The 22381-nt window shown below is 33.4% G+C and overlaps 4 protein-coding genes across 4 annotated transcripts; 3 read left to right on the plus strand and 1 right to left on the minus strand.

Annotated features, from left to right (window-relative positions):
* The first annotated feature begins 714 nt into the window (after positions 1 to 714).
* Positions 715 to 1650, plus strand: LOC145069807 (temperature-induced lipocalin-1-like). The gene is made up of 2 exons (XM_079016754.1): positions 715 to 1140; positions 1292 to 1650. Exons 1-2 carry the CDS (start codon positions 769 to 771, stop codon positions 1475 to 1477), a joined length of 558 nt encoding a protein of 185 aa, XP_078872880.1. The 5' UTR covers positions 715 to 768; the 3' UTR covers positions 1478 to 1650.
* Positions 1651 to 9136: 7486 nt separating this feature from the next.
* On the plus strand, positions 9137 to 10015 carry LOC145069561 (temperature-induced lipocalin-1-like). Its single transcript, XM_079016496.1, has 2 exons — positions 9137 to 9568; positions 9652 to 10015. The coding sequence occupies exons 1-2, from the start codon at positions 9197 to 9199 to the stop codon at positions 9835 to 9837; spliced, it is 558 nt and encodes a 185-aa protein (XP_078872622.1). The 5' UTR covers positions 9137 to 9196; the 3' UTR covers positions 9838 to 10015.
* A 3956-nt stretch (positions 10016 to 13971) lies between these two features.
* Positions 13972 to 15291, plus strand: NKS1 (ubiquitin-associated protein (DUF1068)). Its single transcript, XM_079017644.1, has 3 exons — positions 13972 to 14350; positions 14702 to 14725; positions 14803 to 15291. The coding sequence occupies exons 1-3, from the start codon at positions 14155 to 14157 to the stop codon at positions 15102 to 15104; spliced, it is 522 nt and encodes a 173-aa protein (XP_078873770.1). The 5' UTR covers positions 13972 to 14154; the 3' UTR covers positions 15105 to 15291.
* A 1120-nt stretch (positions 15292 to 16411) lies between these two features.
* LOC145066097 (two-component response regulator ARR12-like) lies at positions 16412 to 21455 on the minus strand. Its single transcript, XM_079013277.1, has 8 exons — positions 21032 to 21455; positions 20606 to 20758; positions 19775 to 20143; positions 19612 to 19688; positions 18512 to 18935; positions 17644 to 17694; positions 16922 to 17547; positions 16412 to 16776 (listed from the first exon to the last, which is right to left on the minus strand). The coding sequence occupies exons 1-8, from the start codon at positions 21171 to 21173 to the stop codon at positions 16696 to 16698; spliced, it is 1923 nt and encodes a 640-aa protein (XP_078869403.1). The 5' UTR covers positions 21174 to 21455; the 3' UTR covers positions 16412 to 16695.
* Positions 21456 to 22381: the final 926 nt, after the last annotated feature.

The following is a 22381-nucleotide window of genomic DNA, read 5'->3' on the forward strand; positions in this document are numbered from 1 at the left end:
TTTTTGCGGTTTTTGAAAATTAATAACCGCACCGCACCGCAAATTTGCGGTTTTTGAAAAACAGAAAACTTCACCATCGGTTTTTATTGCGGTTGCGGTTTTTCGGTTGCGGTTTATGCGGTTTTTGCGGTTATTTTTAGTTGCGGTGCGGTTTTTGCTCACCCCTATCTGACACCTAGTTCACAACAAAAAAATTAATGGGAATGAGAAACTTGTTCTGAAAACCATCATTACCATAGTTTCATTTCAAAAGAAATGTGATGTTATTTTTATGGTATTTACGAGATTCACTACCATTAATAACCTGACCTCCTTTTAAGTCTATTTGCAATGATGTTTAGCGGAATAAAAAGAAGGAAAGTAAACGGGGAGGCATAAAATGAACATATGAATAAATAAAATTTGTGTTTTTGAAAAAAATGATAAGTATAAAGATACAATTTCGGAATAGTAACCTTTTAGGCCATATTTTTGTAGAGGAAAATTTGGCACATAGTTTTCAAATCTCTCAAAATTTAATGTCTAGAAACAAGTCCAAAAGCCAAAACTTGGAGGGAAAGGGATAAGATTATTTTCAACAAAAATCTCATGGATGATAAACACTCTAGAATGATCGATATCAAAATATTCACTTTTACAGATGGACGGTTACGATTTCTCCATGTCACACTTATCAACACCCCCTCAGTTATAAAATCTGCAGAATCTGTTCTCCATTTTACTCATCTTCTTCGTTAGCACTCACCGATAGAGAAAAACCCCAAAATCATGTCTAAGAAAGCGATGGAAGTTGTAAAAGGTTTAGATCTACAAAGGTACATGGGCAGATGGTATGAAATAGCTTCATTCCCATCGAGGTTTCAGCCCAAAGATGGGATCAACACAAGGGCTACATACACATTGAAAGACGATGGCACTGTTAATGTTCTAAACGAGACTTGGAGTGGTGGCAAGAGAGGATTCATTGAAGGAACTGCTTATAAAGCTGATCCTAAAAGCGATGAAGCGAAATTGAAGGTGAAATTCTACGTTCCACCATTTTTGCCCATCATACCTGTTACAGGTGATTACTGGGTGTTGTATCTTGATGATGATTATCAGTATGCTCTGATAGGTCAGCCTTCCAGGAGTTATCTCTGGGTACGTTTCCATTTCCATTTCCAATTCCTGTTGTTTTTTTGTTCTAATTTCATTTAGTGGAGATTCTGTTGAAATTCAATACCATTTTCAGCCATTTGGATTTGGGAATTTGAGATTTGTAATCTGAAAACTGTGGTTTGGGTATGTGTAGATACTATGCAGGCAAACTCATCTTGACGATGAGATATACAACCAGCTTGTTCAGAAGGCGACGGAAGAAGGGTATGATGTGAGCAAACTGAAGAAGACAACACAGACAGAACCACCGCCGGAATCTGAAGATGCACCGGCGGACACCAAAGGGATTTGGTGGTTTAAATCATTATTTGGCAAATAGACCTTGAAAACAAGAACACTCTTAATAAATGAACGTATATTGATGTTGAATTCAGTTGAAGTGTGGAAGAATGTAGTGGTTATGTAGTTGTACATATTGCTTTACTTGTGTGTGGTACAACTTCTTTCTAGTTCATATGGGAATGATTAATGAAAATGTTATTGGTGTTTGAATGTTTGATCGCATTTTGGAGGTTGAAATTATGTTAATGGGTTTTTGCATTTTGGAGGTTGAAATTACGTTTATGGGTTTTTGCGGTGGGTCTGGTGGCATGTGGGTGGGTTGCTTGTATGGAAACGGGATTGGGACTTGTCTATGTGAAAAAGATGACACAAGAAACCAAATCAATTAACTTTTATCTTGAATAGACGAGTGAACTGATTTTCCTGGTTTTATGAAGTTGTGTGCACGCTTACTTAGGGGTGTTGAACGGATAATTTTTTCGGGTTTCGGGTAATTCGGGTCGGGTAATTCGGGTTTTTCATGTTAGAAAAATTACCCGTTATCCTACCCAAACTAAATTCGGGTAATTCGGGTTTGGGTAATTCGGGTATCGGGTCGGGTTTGGGTAATTCGGGTATTACCCGAAATATATGATTTTTTTTTTTGAATTTCACCTAAAAATAAATTTAATGAAATAAATAATTCGTGCTTTATTAGTCTTGTTTATATAAACAAACGAGACATAAACGAAGTTACTTAAGCTTTGAACATTGAGATTTTCTACTCAATAATACATGAGATATCAAGTAATTTTTTAACGACTTAATCTAATCTAATAAGATGTTAAAAAAACAAATACCTAAAGATCTTAATTTAAAAGTTTAAAATGTTTAAGATAAATGTAGTCATAAGTTTTGTCATGTTCTAAAGTTTCGTCAAGATAATGAGTTTGTTAATTGTAATAAAAACTATAATAAAAAAAACAGTTAAATTTTAAAGAACGTGATGATATATAAAAATTACTTTTAATATTGTTAGTGTCGTATTGTCATAATAAATATATTTATGTTTTACAATAATGATAGTTAGTTTAAGCGTGATCAAATACCTGTTATATAGTACAAGCTCTAAAAAAAAAATTTTAATAATTTGGGTAATTCGGGTATACCCGAAACCCAAAAAGTATACCCTTTACCCGACCCGAAAAATTTCGGGTAGCCCGATTACCCGGAAAAATTTACCCGATACCCGATTTACCCGACCCGTATTACCCGATACCCGAAAAAATTGGACGGGTAATTCGGGTATCGGGTATTTTCGACAGGGCTATGCTTATTGACCCTAATCCGTTGAACAGGTACGATTAAGGCTGTATCTTGCTTCGTATAGATCGATCCATCGAGATTGTTTTTGGCTGGTAGGATGTTAAAGTGGAACATTGTTTTTGGCTTGTAGTTGCACATGAATGAAATAGATTATCGACAAAATTGCAAAAATGTCTATTTTTTTTGAGGGGTTTTTGTCCAACCAACGACTTTTTTGGATTGATAGTTTTTTGGTCTGATTTGACTGTGATTCTGGTCCTCGTAAAATTGAAAAGATTAAAATGCACTTTTTATATATTTTTAATATATATTTTCTATTTAATTTAATGTTTTATTATTAATAAACATTGAACCCCACCCCTATTCTATCTTTAGGTTTGTGTTTGATAAACACCAAGGACATGTTCATAGATTCAAAAAAACTTATGAACATCTTCCAACACCACACTGCCGCCGCCATCGTCTGCCACCTCCATCTCCACTTAAACTTTTTCTATCACTTTAACTACACAAAAAATCATCTCAGAAACAAAAGTCATCCACAATCAGGGTTTGTTCTTGAGTTCACTCCTATTTTATGAACAAAAACACACATGAAATCATATGTGATGAACATACATATACAAAAAATCATACCTAATGAACACATACACACACAAAATCATTAACACACACAAAATCAGATCTGATAAACACATGTTTTTGTTAGTCAACAATATACCATTTAACCCATAAATCTTGCAATTTAATGACATAATAACCAATACACACTTGTATATCTTGAGAATGGGACTTGGACTTGAACACTTAAGAACAGAAGAAAAACACATAAAAATAACTGAACTTCAAATCCATGACGAGAAGCCAAGAAACAACCAAATGAAGGAAAACAAAGGTGATAAGTGATGAACTTGTCAGATCAGATACGTTGGTGTTTTTGTTTTTAGATCCATTGGAAACAACATCCGTCGCCACCCTTTTCTTGCCCACACTCTCCATCTCCGTCGTTATCAGAAACCTTTCCCTCTCCATCACCGAATCTGAAAACCATCATAAGCTTTTCCTTTTCTGTCTCTACATCTGAAGCCACGTCTGTCTATGGATCTAAAAACCCTTCTCGGATCTGTTCATCTCAAGCCCTCCACACTTTCAGTTTTTGTTCCTCCTTATTTTCTTTATTTTTTCTCAAACAACACAGACTCCATATTTTCAGATTTGTTCTTGAGGAAGAAGACAATCAGAGAGAGAGAGAGAGAGAGAGAGAGAGAGAGAGAGAGAGAGAGAGAGAGAGAGAGAGAGGACAATGTTTATTAATAATAAAACATTAGATAAAATAGAAAAAATATAAAACAAGAAGGACATTTTAGTCTTTTCAGTTTTTCGAGGGACCAAAACCACAGTCAAACTAGGCCAAAAGGACTATCGATCCAAAAAAGTCATGGTTTGGACTAAAACCCCCAAAAAATGCATACCACAGGGACCATTTTTGCAATTCTATCTAGATTATTATATTTATATTTGTTATTTTTTGCTCGATCAAAAAATTAGATTTTTTAGATTTTTATTTTATTTTGTACAGTGGAATTTTATAAAGGCAAAACTAGTAAGATGCTAGAAGATTACATAAAAAAATTCAGATATGTAGGAGAGCAACACCAATCTAAAGAATTACAATTCAATCTATAATTTTAACCATTTGAAATAGATGATTTGTACATCATCCGTCGTCTTCATCGGAAACCCACAAGCATGCTTGAACACCAAATCATTACATGTCTTCCAAATCGACAAAATAAAGTGTTTATCAAAGACCAACATAATATCCTATCCTTTTTGCTCAGATTCAATTTATCCATACCAACCATAAAAAAACAATAAAAAAGAGATAATAAACACTTTCAGCAACGCCACTACATAAGGGACAAATGTTAGATATCATATGCGCCCCCAAACAATAAGATTTAAAGAAACACGAATCCTATATAGGAAGAATCCAAGCAAAACAATTGACTTTAATCAGTATACAACTCATCCAATTGAACATACAAGAAACACCATTTGCCTTGACATCCGTAATTAACAATCTTAAGGATGGAACAAATATCATATGCACCCCCAAATAATAAGATTTAAAGAAACATGAATCCTATCTAGAAAGAATCCAAGCAAAACAATTTACTTTAGTGGATATACAACTCATCCAATTAAACATACAAGAAACACTATTTTCCTTGACATCCACAATTAACAATCTCAAGGATTGAACAGAGAAATTCCTTGAGGATAAAATGTGCTTGATTTGGAAACCAAAAGGACTAGCCGTGTAACGTTACCAACGTTATCCTTAGATTGCCACTATTTGAAAAGGACGAGGATCAATCTTGAAATCTTGTTTGTTAGACCAACCGGTATGCTCATAACGAAGGGTTTCGTGGTTGATGTGACAACGACCACTAACCACGAACACCATCCTGATGCTTAGTGGTTGTGGTGGACTGTTGTCCACACCTCGAAAGAGCACACCCAATACAATTGTTTCTCTCTCTTTTACTCTATCTCTCTCTAACTTTCTTAAACTCTCTCTACAATAAAACATATATATTTTTTAATTTAAAAAAATAAGAGGAATATAGTGGTGGGTATCCCATAAGTTTAGTGGTTGAATGTGGTGATGAGTTGACACCCGCCATTATAGTGGTTAGTGGTAAGTATAATGAATGACCTTAAATAAACAAATGGTAAAGACGGTATGGATGCAAATCCCAATAACCTTTTAATCACTTCAATTTTATAATTCATACTCATATTAGTAAAATAATTAATATTCTTTAAAAGTGCATATTGTATGCACGTCAACAATTGATTTGGAGTGAATCTACATATTTTCTTAAGGGTGATTCTAACCTCAATCCAAAACCTAATCCTATCAAAAACCCTAAAACTAAAATTAAATCTTACCTTCATAACCAACACCAACCTTGGCATCGACCACCGCCACAACTGTTGCTGAAATCAAATGTTAAAATTGAAATGTGAAACAATATGAAAGAAAGGAGAAGGTGAGTTGATTTGCTTTCATCCTTTCTCAACTCAAATCAAATGGTGAAATCAAAATCTTAAAGAAAGTGAAAGTAGGGAGAATATGACAATGATGAACAAACAAACACATATATACACACCTAAGGCCTTGTTCTCGAGTGTTTTAATGAAAGGAGGAAATGGAAGGAGAATGGAATGTAAGGAAATGGAAAATGAATACAAATAATTAAGTGTGTGGGAAATGAATTTGAGTCTTTTTTTGTCTTTACCTCCTAATCCGCCCAAATAAGGCGAATAAAAAAGACACATTTTGTTTCCCTCCCCTTACATTTCAATCTCATTCCATTTCTTAAAAAAAAAACTCAAGATTACATTTTTCATTTGATTTACTTTCACTCCCTTCCATTCCACTCCTTAAATTAACTTAAGAACAGGATATAAGTCTTTATCCTGATTCCCTGTCACAGACACAGATACTACTGAAGAAACCAGCGGTATCAAATGGGAAGCTACCACTTTCTTAATACTAAATATCCTTAAACTCAAATCTTTCGGCGAACCACCTTAGCCGCTTTCTCTGGGTACGTTTTCATTTCCTGTTGTTTTTTTGTTTCTAATTTCATTTAGTGGAGATTCTTGAATTTATTTAATACCATTTTCAGTAATTTGGATTTGGGAATTTGAGATTTGTAATCTCAGAATTGTGGTCCGGGTATGTGTAGATACTATGCAGGAAAACCAATCTTGACGATTAGATATATGACAAGCTGCTGCAGAAAGCGATGAAAGAAGGGTGTATGATGTGATGAGCAAATTGAGGAATACAACACAGACAGAACCACCGTCGGAATCTGAAGATGCACCGCCGCCACCAAAGGGATTTGGTGGTTTAATTTGGTTGAAATGTTGAAGAACATAGCGTGGTTGTGTGTAGTTGTACATATTACCTATCTATGTGGTATGATTTAGTTCATATGGTAATGAAGATGGTGTTGGTTTTTTTGACTGTTTGATTGTAAATGTGATGTATTTGGACTGAAAAATGAGATTTTTCTGTTAGTAATTTGGACCTCGAAATTATGGTTGTTCGACGGTGATTTTGTTGGTGACATGTGGGTGGATTGCTTGCTTGTATGGAAATGGGACCTGTCCATCTGAAATCGATGAAACACTACAAAGTAAATCAAATCGATTTTCTTATCTTTGAAATTCATATAATTATGTGTCGTGGGTTGACTACTCAGAATGTATCAACCCGTACACGAATCATATAAGTATTTGTATAACTTGTTGGGGGTCACGGGGTTGACGAGTTGGAAACATCAACCGGGCACGAACCGTCAAACCTGTTTAATTATATGAGTTCGCGGGTTTGTGGGTCAAATTTGGGTTCGAGGGTCAGGTTCACGGGTTAGCAGGTTGGCGGGTTGACACATGAGCCGAAATATTATTCGCATAATAGTGATGATTGGTTTGATTTAGAGCACACAACGCACATAGGCTAATAAACATAGTTGCATAACTTAAATCTAATATATTATACAGTGAACTACCTCCGGATAAGCTGCTTTAAAACGATAATACTCTTAAAAAAAACTATACTGGTTGACAGGTGAACCCAAATACTAACCCAAAAACAACATGTTTATTTGAAGGGTTGATAGGTTGGCAGGTTAAAAATCTCAATGAAACCTGTTTATTTTTATATCGGGTTCGTCGTATCGCGAGTGGTGTCAAGAATTGTCACCACAAATAATACCTTATTGTTTTTACGATAAATATTGATAGATAATCATAAGTTTATGTCACATAAAAGTATGTCTAAGTATTTTATTTATTTAATCATGAAAACTTTAAATACCAAATTCAATAAACGCCACTATAATTTATTTCTTTTATTTAATCATCAGAAGATTTATTTTCATGATTTAACTTGAAAGATTTTTTTTTTTTCATGGAACAAAAACCATTGCGATTTTGATTGTTGTGCATCATTGTTATCTCGAAATATACTATATGAAGGAGTTTTGGAAATAGAACCATAGATCCATAACTTGATTAGAGAGTCCCGTTTGTGCCATTCAGGATCATCAACATATTTATGAACGGAAGTTCCATCAAGATGACACACCAAAACTCATGCATTTGGTTTCACTAAATAACTTGTCAAATATTGTAGTATAGTTGATAAAGATGAAGGGATAGAGTAAAAAAGGCTTTGATGTTAGTAATGACACATGGTTTCTCTGAGTTTGTAATGGGAGGAGAGAATAGGGGAGGAGGGAGGCAGCCATTAGTGAGATGAGGGAATAGTAGAGATAGGATTAAAAGATATACATTAATACAATATTTTTTTTGTTCAAGGGTTTCAGGTTTGAACTTTTTCTTATATCCTCTTAAGTAATTGTGACATCTAAAAAACATAGTTGAAAAATCTTTCTTGCTTGTCTTCCCACACCTCCTATTTGTCCTAAGGCGTGGGAAGACAAAAACAACTTATTTGCATTTTTTTGTTATAAATACTCTAAAAGTAGAGCAAATTTGCCAACAAAATTTTATTTTTAATTAAACGGTTCCATGTTTTTTATTTAAATGTTCATCTAAAAACTCCTTTTTGTTTATTTAAAAACTCCTTGCTAATTTGAATGACTTTTTGAGAAGTCAATAAATTAAAAAAAAATGTTTAGATATCTAATAAAGTATCAAATTGTGACTATTTGAAAAGACTTATAACATATTAAGATAAAAAAAATAAATAAATAACAATTTTAAACCAAATATTTTTTAATTTCTTGACTTATTGATTTTTTCCACTAAAAAAGTTAATCCAAACATTTATAAATTTTTTTCTCACATTCATAAATCAATAAGTCATTTTTATCAAAAATACTTTTTAACATCAAAATAAAATCTCAAACATACTCTTCATTAACATTAATTAAGATTTATCTTTTTATTCAGAAACACAAGAAATGAAGTAAGGACGTATTTTTACCCAGTATCAAATATTTTAACATCTTTACTTCTCACCCGAGAATATATTCATATCCTCAAATTATATAATTTCTACTATAGTATTAAATTTTCAATGATAATTTCATAAAAGAAGTTTAATCTCCCAATGACCCAATCTATATATATGAAAACCCAACAATTGGAAAATAAATCTTCAAGTTTTGACTATTTTTGACAACCGTTGTCGACCAGAGAATCTAGAGGGAGAATGGAGAATATTAAAAAAATAAAATAAAAAACTTTTATTAATTCAAAATATTTTTGCAATCTCAACAACTGTGAGGTTATCAATTCTCCACATCATCTTTTATCTATCCCCCATCAATTATATACTCCCCAGAATCTTTCCTTCCATTATCCATCACCTTCCTATTCACAGTTCACACACAGAAACTCCATGGCCAAGAAAGAGATGGAAGTTGTAAAGGGCGTTGATCTACAAAGATACATGGGCCGATGGTACGAAATTGCTTCATTTCCATCAAGAAATCAGCCTAAAAACGGAACCGATACTAGGGCTACATACACACTGAAAGAAGATGGCACTGTTCATGTTCTAAACGAGACTTGGAGTGATGGAAAGAGAGGATTCATTGAAGGCACTGCTTATAAAGCTGATCCCAATAGCGATGAAGCGAAATTGAAGGTGAAATTCTACCTTCCGCCATTTTTGCCCATCATACCTGTTACGGGTGATTACTGGGTGTTGTTTCTAGATGATGATTATCAGTATGCTTTGATTGGTCAGCCTTCGAAGAAGTCTCTCTGGGTATGTTTCAATCTCGCATAGTTTGTGTTAATTAGTTTGTGCAATTGTATTGAAATTGATTGGTATAATTGGGGTTTGTGTAGATATTGTGCAGAGAAAATCATCTGGATGATGAGATATATGAGCAGTTGATTGAGAAGGCGAAGGGAGAAGGGTATGATGTGAGCAATCTGAAGAAGACGACACACACAGACCCACCGCCGGAGACTGAAGGCGCTCCGGCTGACACCAAGGGCGTGTGGTGGTTGAAATCAATATTCGGGAAATAAGAGACGGTCGATATCGTGGTTTACTGAATTTTAATGTTGGTTATGTATATTTAGTTCATGTAGTAATGAATATGTTGTATTCGTTTTTGTATTTTTTCATCAAATCATGTATAATTTTAAAAATACATATCACAAATCATATATGGACATGTAAAACGAAGTCGTTATTTTTTGCATATACCTCATTAACTATTAAATCACTTGATACTCACTTGGGATAAATCAATTTTCAGTTTTTATGTCTACATAATGCCTTGCATTCTCTTGACTTTCTACATACTAACCATACTTGTCATTAGCTTTTTTTCCCAAACAAAGTGAATTCCAAGTTCAATATGCTTTTCGTATGTTAATTTTGAACACGACTACTGAAACATGTAATGCCAATCACATTATCACATTAAACAAGTGTCTCCATCTGAACTGGTATATGAAACTCAAGTTATAAATTTCGAATCCGCCAGGTTTTGGAAATGATGTTTGCTACTCTTTGGTATTTGACTTTGGTGCTAGAACATTATATAGTGGGTGCATTTTTAAAAACCATGAAACATTAAAATGAGATTGGTTCCATGAAAAACACAATATCCAGACGAGTACCGATGCAACATGTCCGATTAGCATCCATGTATGTAGAAAGTCAAGAGAATGCAGATTTGTATTAAATCTTGAGTGCCTCGAATGTATCGAATGGTCCCTTTGAGAGGTGTCATGTAATCATTATGAGGAGTACACATGTGAGGATAAATTTGATGGGGGACATAAGAAATGTCTGGCCTTACGAATGTAAGGCATTATGGGGCTTAAACTAAGAGACGATAGAGAGGGTTTGATCCAAAAACAAAGGGCCTATGCTTACACTTAATTTACCTTTAGTGTTAATAGGCATCGTTGTTGGTTTACATGTCGACATGTTGGATTTCGGTAGCATGTTCTCACTGTGTGACTGAATCAGTGAGTAGTCGTTGCGGATGACATTATTGTTGAGAAAATAACTAACATTCCTATATCTTTCTTGGAAACTTCAACACATTGTTCCTAAAAAAAAGGTTCCCTTAATGTGTGAAAGGATATAGTAAGAACAATATTATTGAAACAAAATTGTAAGAATGATATCGTCGACATAAAGTAGTATAAAGTAGTAAATACATATACACCATATCTTCGACCTTCCCGATACATATAAAGGGAATGATCGGAGCTACAACTAAGAAAAGTTGTAACTCTACTTCGTGTTATAATTTCTAAGAACTTTGATGCCACAAGTAAATCATCCATCATCCCTAATGATCCAATGATGATTTTCGATCTTTTTTAGGGTGCTTTTAGGTGTTGTTGAATTCGATGTGACCCTACCACTCAATCATTCACTTGCTAGCACTATTGTGAGAATGATATGTGTTCAAAAGCTCCAAGGTATAACCAACTTACCAACCATCTCGGTAGTCTAATCTTGCCACTATCTTCATTGATATTAGACTTGACCAAACACTAAAGTCATTTTCCAATTCATATTAGTCGTTGTTACTTTGTATTATTCATTATGCATGATTTTGGATGTAACTTTATTTAATCAAGTAAATTGTATATCATGCACATGTCAGTATTTCGTGTTAAGTATAATGGATAGTAAATAATAGTTACTTCATAATAATACAGACATACTATATAGATTTGAAACCAACGATATGGTAAATAACTAATAGTTAACATCAATTTAAATCCACAAACCTTCATCATTCTCATTGAGGGATTGTGTGATGGAATTCATTTGGCAACGAAGCCTATATTATTAGACTTAAATATCTTTCATTCAGAATTTGCATCGTTCCAAAATAAACCCTAAAATCTTCATCTTTACAGACAAGAAAAATATTAAAATTCTAAAATATCATCATTCCTAATAAGTTAGGAATTAAATTTCTTATTATATTTAAAATGTAGGGTGAGCTTCAGCTTTCCTTTTCAACCCTTGCTATTCAGTAAATCAAACAAACAAATTTTGGTACTGCATCTTACGCCTAACTTGAATAATAAAAATTGAAATAGATTTATCTTGCTTGATTTCTCCGTTCTCACATTCAACATTACCACAATAATTAGATCTCACATGAAATGGACAATGGAAAACCATAAAAAAAATTAGATGAATTTATCACAAAACTTGGCACTGAGAGTGAAAGTTTGTTCTGTCACAAAACTTGGCATCGGTAATAGAATCTCACAAGAAATGTAGTACATAAAACTATACAAAAATTAGATAGATCTATCACGGAACTTGGCACCGATAGTGAAATTTGGACTAGAGGTGTTGTCGAAGGTACAATGGTGAAAGTTGGACTAGAGGTGTTGTCGAAAGTACGATGGTTTACACAAACTTGAAGGTACAATCATGTAACGAAACTCACATTTTGATTGAAAGAACGAATTGTTGAACGGTACTAAGAGATGTTAGAACATCACTATTGAAAGAAATTATGAGAACTCAGTCCATGAAGTGATTCTATGTACAAACTTTCCACATTTGTTAAACCACAACACTACCCTATACCCATACCAATGGGGTAATGGGGATATAAGAAGTATAAAAATACAAAAAGAGGATAGAATATAATGTAAAATAAAGAAATCAAGAAATATTGTAGTTTGTCCCAGCTGAAAAGATCCCTACATATAAGATCCTTGAATTTTAAACATAAGTCCGCAATGAACAAAAAAAGCAAAGATGTGTACCTACAAATATATTGATAAACGAGATAAGTCTGTAATTAGATAGGGGAAGGGTCAATTGGTACAACATGAATCGATAAACAAGTATTGGAAGTAAACACTAAAGCAAGCAAATGACATACAATACTAACACTTGTTGAAAGTAGTAGGAAGCATGAGTAAGTGGATGAAAATTGATAAGCAAGCAACAACAAATAAAAGGAAATTATTCCCTAAAATAGTTCACTACGACTCAATCACCCTAATTTCAAGACCAACTTCAATGGCAAAACATTAAAATGGTGATGTTTACACACAAAAATGATGTTTCCAATCCAACTACATACTAAAATGGTGATTTTTAGTGGCTATGTGTTTTAGCCTTCATATTTGGTGTATGAAGCTATCCCACACCCTAAAATGGTGATCTTTAGAGGTTGGTTGGAATGAAATAATCCCTTTTTATGCTTTTAAAGTTTTGTTTTAGTGTTCCATTGGAGTTTGTTTAAGCCTTCATTTTTTCCTATCTAAGGTCATGTCCTCAGTAAGAGCTAACCTCTTCAAGTCCAGTATCCCATTGTCTTCCCACTTTATCATCGGGCAAACTCTCCTCCTCACACCTTCGATTGTGATCGTCAAAACTCTCCTTATAACCTCCGACGTTTGTCTTCTATGAACATGTCCAAACCATCGTAATATATATTTCCTTAATTTCTCTATGACCGATGCCACTCCCAACGAATTTCTAATTACCGTGTTAGGAATCCGATACAACAATGTTCTTCCACATGGTCGCCTCACCATACATATTTATGCAACCTCCATCTTCCTCTCATGTTCCTTTTAATTGGCCAACATTCACACTCATACAACAAATCTAGACACATACAACAAAGTTGGCCTAATCGTCACTTTATAAAATTCCCCTTTTATGTCACACAAAACTTTCATCAACGCCCTCCACTTTAGCCATAGTATCTTTATACGGTGTGTAAGTCCACATTCTATTTCTTATGGATCATAGACCCCAAGTATTTAAATCTCACTTTTAGATGTAAAATATGCTCACTAATGCACACACCTATACCTCAAGAAATTTAAAGTTATCTTAAAAAGTCAAGAATCACTAGGTATCATATAAAAGATGTATGACGGAAATTAAGTGTCTCGCAAAAAGTTATAAACTCAATATTTTCTGAAAAATTCTTCTACGAATTGAAGTAGTTTTTTCACTTTATGAAATCCATATTCTTTAAATATGTGACTATTTTGTGATTACTATTTGAAATATATACAATCCTATACACAACCTTTTCCTGGATTTTTGTGATTAGTCCAAAAATTCAATGTGATAAAAATTTTATTTCTTATATAATTTTAGCATTAGGGTTGAAACTTGAAAAGGGCAAAATGCCGTTATCGCGTACGAAAATTGATGAATAATAAATCCTTAAAGAGAGCTGGTCGGGAAGTGCAAAATCCCTATCTTCATCATAAATACTCACACGATAGATTCCCAATAAACTCTTCAATAAAAGAGCTTTACTCCATGAGATCACATACAGCTTCCACACACTGAGAGATAACCGAATCGCGAGGGGACGAGAGATGACAAGGAGATCTGGGTCCTGTTTCCGGTGTTGTTTGGTAATTTTGGCTGTGATTTCAGCATTGTGTGTATCTGGGCCAGCTCTTTATTGGAAGCTCAAAAGGGGTTTTAATTTGAAACCTGGTTCTTCGATCCATTGTACTCCATGTGTCTGTGATTGCCCTCCTCCTCTCTCCCTTCTCAAGCTTGCTCCTGGTAATCAAACCCTTTTTTCTTGTTTTCGATCTGATTATTAGTTTTTTCACCCTATATGATTTGGGTTTATCCAGAATTTTAAATTTCAATAGAATTTGATGATTAAGCCCTATTTCTGCTCGCTATTTCTTCTATCCATGCCTCACTTTCATTTTCCTCATTAATTGGGCGTATTTGATCTGGGGTTTCTAATAAGTTTTTGATGTTGTGCGAAATTAGCTAATCCATAATTTGATTTCTAATTGAGAAAGATCTAGGTTTTGGACCTTTGGTACTTCAAAATACTCATAATTCTTGATTATTTAAGATCAAATTATACTAAAAATGGTATATCTACATTTCTTTTTGCAGGCTTGGTCAATCTTTCTGTTACAGGTGAGCTCTCATCAACTCATTCTTCATCTTTGATTACCTTTTTGTAGTATAATCTAATGATTCTTTCCAAAAACCAGATTGTGGGAAGGATGATCCAGATCTCAAAGAAGAAATGGGGAAACAATTTGTGGATTTGCTATCAGAAGAGCTTAAACTACAGAAAGCAGTAGGTGAAGAACACATTCGCCATATGAACATTACATTTGGTGAAGCAAGAAGGGTTGCTTCCCAATATCAAAAAGAGGCTGAAAAATGCAACACTGCAACTGAAACATGCGAACAAGCAAGAGAACAAGCTGAGGCTCTCATGAGACAAGAAAAAAAGATCACTTCTTTATGGGAAAGACGAGCTAGAGAACTTGGTTGGGAAGGAGAATAATTGTGTTACTAAAATCTTTTATTCTTGTTTCCTATTTATGCATTTTAGTTTGTGTTGTATTACTGATTATAGGCGTAGGTTTTATTAATATTATTTTAGCTATGCTTTATCTTGCATCAAGAAGACTCTTTTCAAGTAGTGTATCAAATTTGAGTTTATTCTAATATGGTTTGACTCATTTCCAGTTCTTCTGTTATCTGTAAAAAAAGTTATTCTTTTTAGCAATCATCGAACATAAAGTAAATAAGATACATATTAACACATTTCGGGTTCTTTTATTATCCATAAAAAAATTTATTCTTTTTAGCAATCAGTGAACATAAAGTAAATCATGTACATATTGACTCATTTCCGATTCTTCTATTATCTGTAAAAAATGTTAATTCTTTTTAGCAATCAGTGAACATAAAGTAAATCAGGTACATATCGACTCATTTTTGGTTTTTCTATTATCTGTACAAAAAAGTTATTCTTTTTAGCAATTACCGAACATAAAATAAATTAGGTACATGTTGACTCATTTCCAGTTCTATTATCCGTAAAAAAAGTTATTCTTTTTAACAATCATTGAACATAAAGTAAATCAGGTATATATTAACTCATTTCCAGTTCTTCTGTTATTCGTAAAAAAAGTTATTCTTTTTAACAATCATTTAACATAAAGTAAATCAGGTACATATTACTCTTTTCCAGTTCTTCTATTATCTGTAAAAAAAATTATTCTTTTTGGCAATCAGTGAACATAAAATAAATCAGATACATATTGACTCATTTCTGATTCTTCTATTATCTATAAAAAAATTATTCTTTTTAGCAATTACTGAACATAAAGTAAATCAGATACATATTGAGTCATTTCCGGTTCTTCTATTATTTGTAAAAAAAATTAATTTTTTTTAGCAATCACTGAACATAAAGTAAATTAGATACATATTGACTCATTTCCATGTGTTCTATTATCTGTAAAAGAGTTATTCTTTTTAACAATCATTAAATGTAAAGTAAATCAGGTACATAATAGTCTATTGACAAATAGTCCAATGGATAGTTGAACTAAAACTTACATACTATTGCTCACAACACCTCCTCTCATTGTCATTAGGTGAACTAAAACTCGCATAGTATTAACAAAAATTCCAAATTCATATTGGAATTAAAACTCTTACGTTGATCCGGTCTAAGATGAGCAACATGTTAGGTGGTTATCATGTAGTCATTGGGCTTATAAGGAGCCCAACACCTATTGAATTCTGACAAAGAAGAAGCCCAATTCATATTGAAATTAAAACTACCACAACCCTTTGACATTATTTACAAATATACCATCATGGGGTAGTACTATTTTTAAGCATGGTGCTACAAGCAACATAAGTATCAAGAAAACGACATGCCTTTGCATTATGACCATTAAACTGCAAGAAAAACATGCATTGCGGAAAAAAACTAAAGCAAAATTAATATAATATTCGCCATCATATCCATGATGATAAAAAAAACCCAGAGCAACTCTAAATTACATATGAGGAAAACAATAAAAACCTAAGTTGTTGAAGTTGCAGACTCTTTTAATCTTTCTCTATGAGTCAAACACCTAACTAGAATCATCATTCGGCCCAAAACCATAATCATCATATCCGAATTCTCCATCCATTATGATTGTCGACTCTTGCTCCTATGAATCATAAAAATTGCACAAAAAAATGTTAGTTAGGGTTCCTTGGACAGAGTTTGACTCATTTTGAATGTTTTCCATGGCAACTAAGTCGACTCATCAAAGAGGAAATAGTTTCAACAAAAAATAGAAGAAAAGATTGTACCCTTTTCATCATTCCAGTCATAAGATCATCCAATGAACCATAACCATTGTTTGCAACAAAACCACCTTGCAATTTTGTCTGATCAAATGGAAAATCTTCATTGGAGCCCATACTTAGCTTCTCGGTTTGTGTAAGGGTTGAACCACCACCACCACCACCATTTGATCTACTATGGCTCACCAAACCACCCAAACCACCACCACCACCACCACCACCAGTGGCTAGAGCTGAAGAGGCTAGTGTGCTAAAAGCATTGTGAGAGTATTGGATATAATCTTGTTTACTACCACTATATAGCCCACTTTTTTGGATGTGATTTTGGTTTTGATTTGATAAAGATTGATTAGCATTCCGAATGATGTCACCAACCAAACCACCACCACCACCGCTAGGTTCAAGAGGCACAGAGGCGGTAGTGGTGATGTTGGAAGCAAATCCGCCATTAACAGTAACAGGATAACTGTAGTTTTCGATTGGCAGTTGATTTGAAGAGAAGTTTGTTGACTGATTATCAAGAAAGGTTGAACTATTTGAAAGAAGATTAAGAGATTCTGGGCCTGTAGAAGATAGCTTTAAAACAGATTGACTTCCAAGAACTGCACTAGGATCCGTGAAGGTGCTAGAACCTGTAAACATTCAAAAAAATTCAAATCGTTTTTGTTGGAAATCCATAAATATTCAAAGATATATCATGGTATTGAAATCTTGTTGAATGGGTGTACCTGTAAAGATCCTAGATTCATCAATGGAATTGAAATCAGCCAGTTTGGTACCTGTAAGGATTCAAAGATTCATGACTTGTCAATGAATTCATAATCCATCAATGGTGGGTACTTTTAAAGATTCATTATTCAACCATGGAATCAGAATCCATCAATGGGGTACTCTTGAAGATTCAAGATTCATGAATGGAATCAGAATCCATCAATGGGGTACTCCCAAAGATTCAAGATTCATCAATGGAATCAGAATCCATCAATAGGATACTCTTAAAGATTCAAGATTCATCAATGGAATCTGAATCTATCAATAGGGTACTTGTAAAGATTCAAGATTCATAAATGGAAAGGGACACTCTTAAAGATTCAAGATTCATCAATGGAATCGGAATACGTCAATGGGGTACTCCCAAAGATTCAAGATTCATCAATGGAATCGGAATTCATCGATAGGATATTCTTAAAGATTCAAGATTCATCAATGGAATCGGAATCTATCAATAGGGTACTTGTAAAGATTCAAGATTCATCAATGGAATCAGAATCCGTCAATAGGGTACTTATAAAGATTCAAGATTCATCAATGGAATCAGAATAAGTCAATGGGGTACTCCCAAAGATTCAAGATTCATCAATGGAATCGGAATCTGTCAATGACATACTTGTAAAGATTCAAGATTCATCAACGGAATCAGAATATGTCAACAGGTTGTTACTAAAGATTCAAGATTCATCAAGGGAATCAAAACCCATCAATGGGGGTATATTTCTAAAGATTCAAGATTCATCAATGGAATCAAAACCCATCAATGGGGTATATTTCTAAAGATTCAAGATTCATCAACAGAATAAAAATTAATCAATTGGGTACCTGTAAAGATTCGAGATTCTTCAACCGAACCAAAATCCGCAAGTTGGGTATTCGGTTTATTACTATATTGTTGATGCTCAAGATTAAAAGATGTTGGAATCCCCTGAAAAAAATTCAAATTTTGGTGATTTGGGGGCATAGCCGATACAACTGGCTGCAACTTGTTTTGGGTATGGTTTGGTTGGACCATAGGTGGGCCCGTAAGGCTATGAAGTGTCACACCCGTTGCACTGTTGAGCCTACCAAGCATGCCAGATGGCGCATACGTGCCACCTGGCAATCTTCCTGTAGATGATAATGTCCTAAAATCTCCAAGTCCATCAAGAGAATTCATCCTTATGTAAGAAGATGCATCTTTGCTTCCCCCAAATGCAACCACCATATTAGCTTGATGACTGATCCTCTTTAGGTAAAGCCTATATTTCTGTAAACAAGAAGATCAAATTAGCATATTTTTTTTTTTAATTTTTCATTTTCATCATATAATTGACGAAAGAAAACCTATCTTTTTCCTGTTTAGGCACAAAGAATAATTTTTTTCTTTCAAAGTTGATTGTAAATGCCCTTGTAAACGAAAGGGTAAAATGGTCATTTACTCACATTAAGATGGTTCATTCGGACTTAAAAAGAACCAGTTTGAAAAAATAATTGTTTTGAAAGTCTATCTTTTTCCCATTTAGTTACTAAGAATGAATGTTTTCTATCAAACTTAATTGTAAATGCCCTTGTAAACAAAAGGGTAAAACAGTCATTTATTTACTCACATTTATATGGTTCTTTCGGTACAAAAAAAGAAACAGACTTTTGAACATATAATTCCTAAAGAAACCCTATTTTTCACATTCAGTCACCAAAGAATGAACTTTTTCTTTCATAGTTACTTATAAATGCCCTTGTAAACAGAAGGATAAAATGGTCATTTACTCACACTAACATGGGTCATTCAGTCCAAAAAAGAAACATACTATTGAACATATAACTGCCAAAGGAAAACCTATATATTTTCCCTATTTACTCACCAAGAATGAACATTGTTTTTCAAAGTTACATATAAACTCCCTTAGTAAACACAAGGGTAAAACGGTCATTTATTCGCATACCTGGAGATGACTTGCTACATTTTCCCTAGTAATTCCATCCACATTCATCAAATCAAGAATCCTTTTAGGCACAGCTTCTGAATACATAATTTACACCAAAAAACCAACTTTTAGTCAAATTATTATACACACCCAATATGTAAAATTACCAAAAAGGACTCACTCTCAATCCCCAATTGATTAACAGCAGCAACAAACTTTCTATGAAGATCAATTGACCAAACAACACGAGGCTTCTTTGGAGCCGATGGATCATCACTTTCATGTCCATTTTCTTCAACATCTTCATCTTCAATTCCTCTTTTTCTATTCGACTTCACATTCTGATCTCCATTTTCAGTCCCTTGATCCGATTTATCATGATCATTGTTTGACTTTGACTTTGACTGCGATTTTGACTCAACTTTTCGCCTAATCACATGCTGCCATATGTTTCTTAGCTCCTCAAGGCGAACTGGCTTCACTAAATAATCACAAGCACCATGAGTGATCCCCTTCATTACAAGCTTTGGGTCACTGTTTCCTGATAACACTGAAACCATTTCGAAAAAACTTCATTAATTTTCGAAAACAACCTTAAATCACAAAAAATAAATTACCATTTTATGATATTTGACAAATTGTTTAGTCTCAAATCGCAGACTTGATTTCTGAATGGACCCCACCACCAAAAAAAAATTGAAATAAAAATTTCATTCTGAAAAATAAATCCTATATTGCAATTAGTATTGTGAAATTGTTCATATAATTGCAAAATTGCACACTTTTTGTCAGTGCAAAATTTTGGAATTTCTCAATTGAACAGTGAAAGAAAATTTCACATTTTTTTTAACTAAAAGGTGATTTTGTAATTTTTTGGATTCAGTTTCGAAATTGGTGGTCATTTTATGCCATTGAACAAAAAGATTGTAAATTTTTTAAATATTACATTATAAAATGGTCATTTATTTTATTATTCTTAAAATTATGGTAAAATTAGAGGGTTTGAGCTTACTGATAACGGGTAAGTCCATTTCGAGGCCAACGAGTTCGAGAAGCTTGAAACCATCCATGTCTGGCATGTAAACATCACTAATGATCAAATCGAATCGGTTTCTATTTTCCCTTAGCATCTTCAATGCTGTTATCGCTTGATTTGTTGTTGTAACTGTGAAAAGTAAAAATCGAAACCATTGATTATGAACACATAAAACATTCGTAAGGTCAATGGATTGAAACCCTAAAAGAAAAAGGTCAAATTCGTAATCTGTAGTCCATAATTGGGTCATTATCCATACTTGAAAATTGTTGACTAGAACTACAAATTAACACAGAATTCGCTTATAACTCAAGGAAGAACGATTGTTTATGAAAAAACCCAAGTCAATTTGAAGCACAAAAAATTGAAAAAACAAAAACAAGAAAAAAAAAAAAAACTAACCTTGATATTGACATTTTCTTAGAAGCCCGTCTAATAATTTCAAGCAAGTTGGATCATCGTCAACAGCAAGAACTCTCATCCCAATGGGAAACCTGTCAATTTCATTACCCAAAACACCCCCTCGAATTTCCTCAACTGTCATCTTTTTTCCTTTTGGTGAAAAAACTTCTAAAAATCAGTCCAGGGTGATGAAACAGTGGAAACAGGGAACAAGAATCAAGAATCAAGAATCAAGAAAGACACAAAGATTTAGAGAATTTTGGATTTTTTTGAACTTTGTTGAAGACAAACAAACAAACCCAGAAAGGAAGAGGAGCGAAACGAACGAACGAACTCAAAGATTTTAGAGAGAGAAAGCGGATCTTAGAAAGAGAAAACAAGATAGTGACTTGGAATAGAGCTCTCAACGCAAATGGACAATCATGGGAACTTTGCCAGAACAAATAGAATGGCTTTCAATATAAATAATACAAGGAATCAAATTACTTTACTATTTCACTCATCAAAAACCCCCTACTTTCTCTCAAGAGTTTTTGTCTTCAGATTTTTATTTAAAGAAATAAAAAAAATCTAAACCTTAAATCCATAACTTTTAGAATGAAAAAAATAAAAAATAAAAATAAGGATTACTCGATTCCAATTAGAGTGTTTCTTGTCAATTTCTCGTTCTAGCTCTCATGTGAAAAATGAAGCTATGCACAATAGACTAAATATAGGCTTAAAAAGTTCCAAATTATGAATTAATCTTAGTCGTTGATTCTTGTGTGGGTCCCATATAGTAATGTAATCATATGTTACGCACAATAATGGTAATAAACATATTTTTTGGGAAGAATTTTAAGGTTGATACCAATGATGTCTTCTTCTTACGGAATTGACACGAAATGCCCCTACAATTGGTTGGAAAGAGCAATTTAAAAGGGATATGTTTGGGGTAATATGGTAATTTCGAGGTAAGAAATAATCTAAACATGATCACGTCACAATGGTTTTTATTGTGTTTTAAATGTCAATGATATGAAAATTTCCTTTTAAAGGGGAGAAACCAAAACTATTTATTAATTTTGCTTAATCAGATGGTTGAGAATCTCGAAGTATTAATGATGATTTATTTGAAATCACAAAATTAGTAAATTATGTTTGTAAATAGAGAAACTCGTAAATAAAAGGAAAATACATCTATAAACTCACAAAAAACCTTATTTATATATGAATTTATTTAGGAATCTAAACAATCATGGTAATTTTACATTTAACCATCATTTTTTTTACCTTTTGAAGCCACAAAATAACTCATTGCATTCAAAGTTATTAATTAATTATATTTGACATTAAGAGATGCTGATTTAC

This window comes from Lactuca serriola, chromosome 8 (assembly GCF_051521515.1).
Source record: "Lactuca serriola cultivar US96UC23 chromosome 8, Lser_US96UC23_V15, whole genome shotgun sequence".
Classification (NCBI taxonomy): Eukaryota; Viridiplantae; Streptophyta; class Magnoliopsida; order Asterales; family Asteraceae; genus Lactuca; species Lactuca serriola.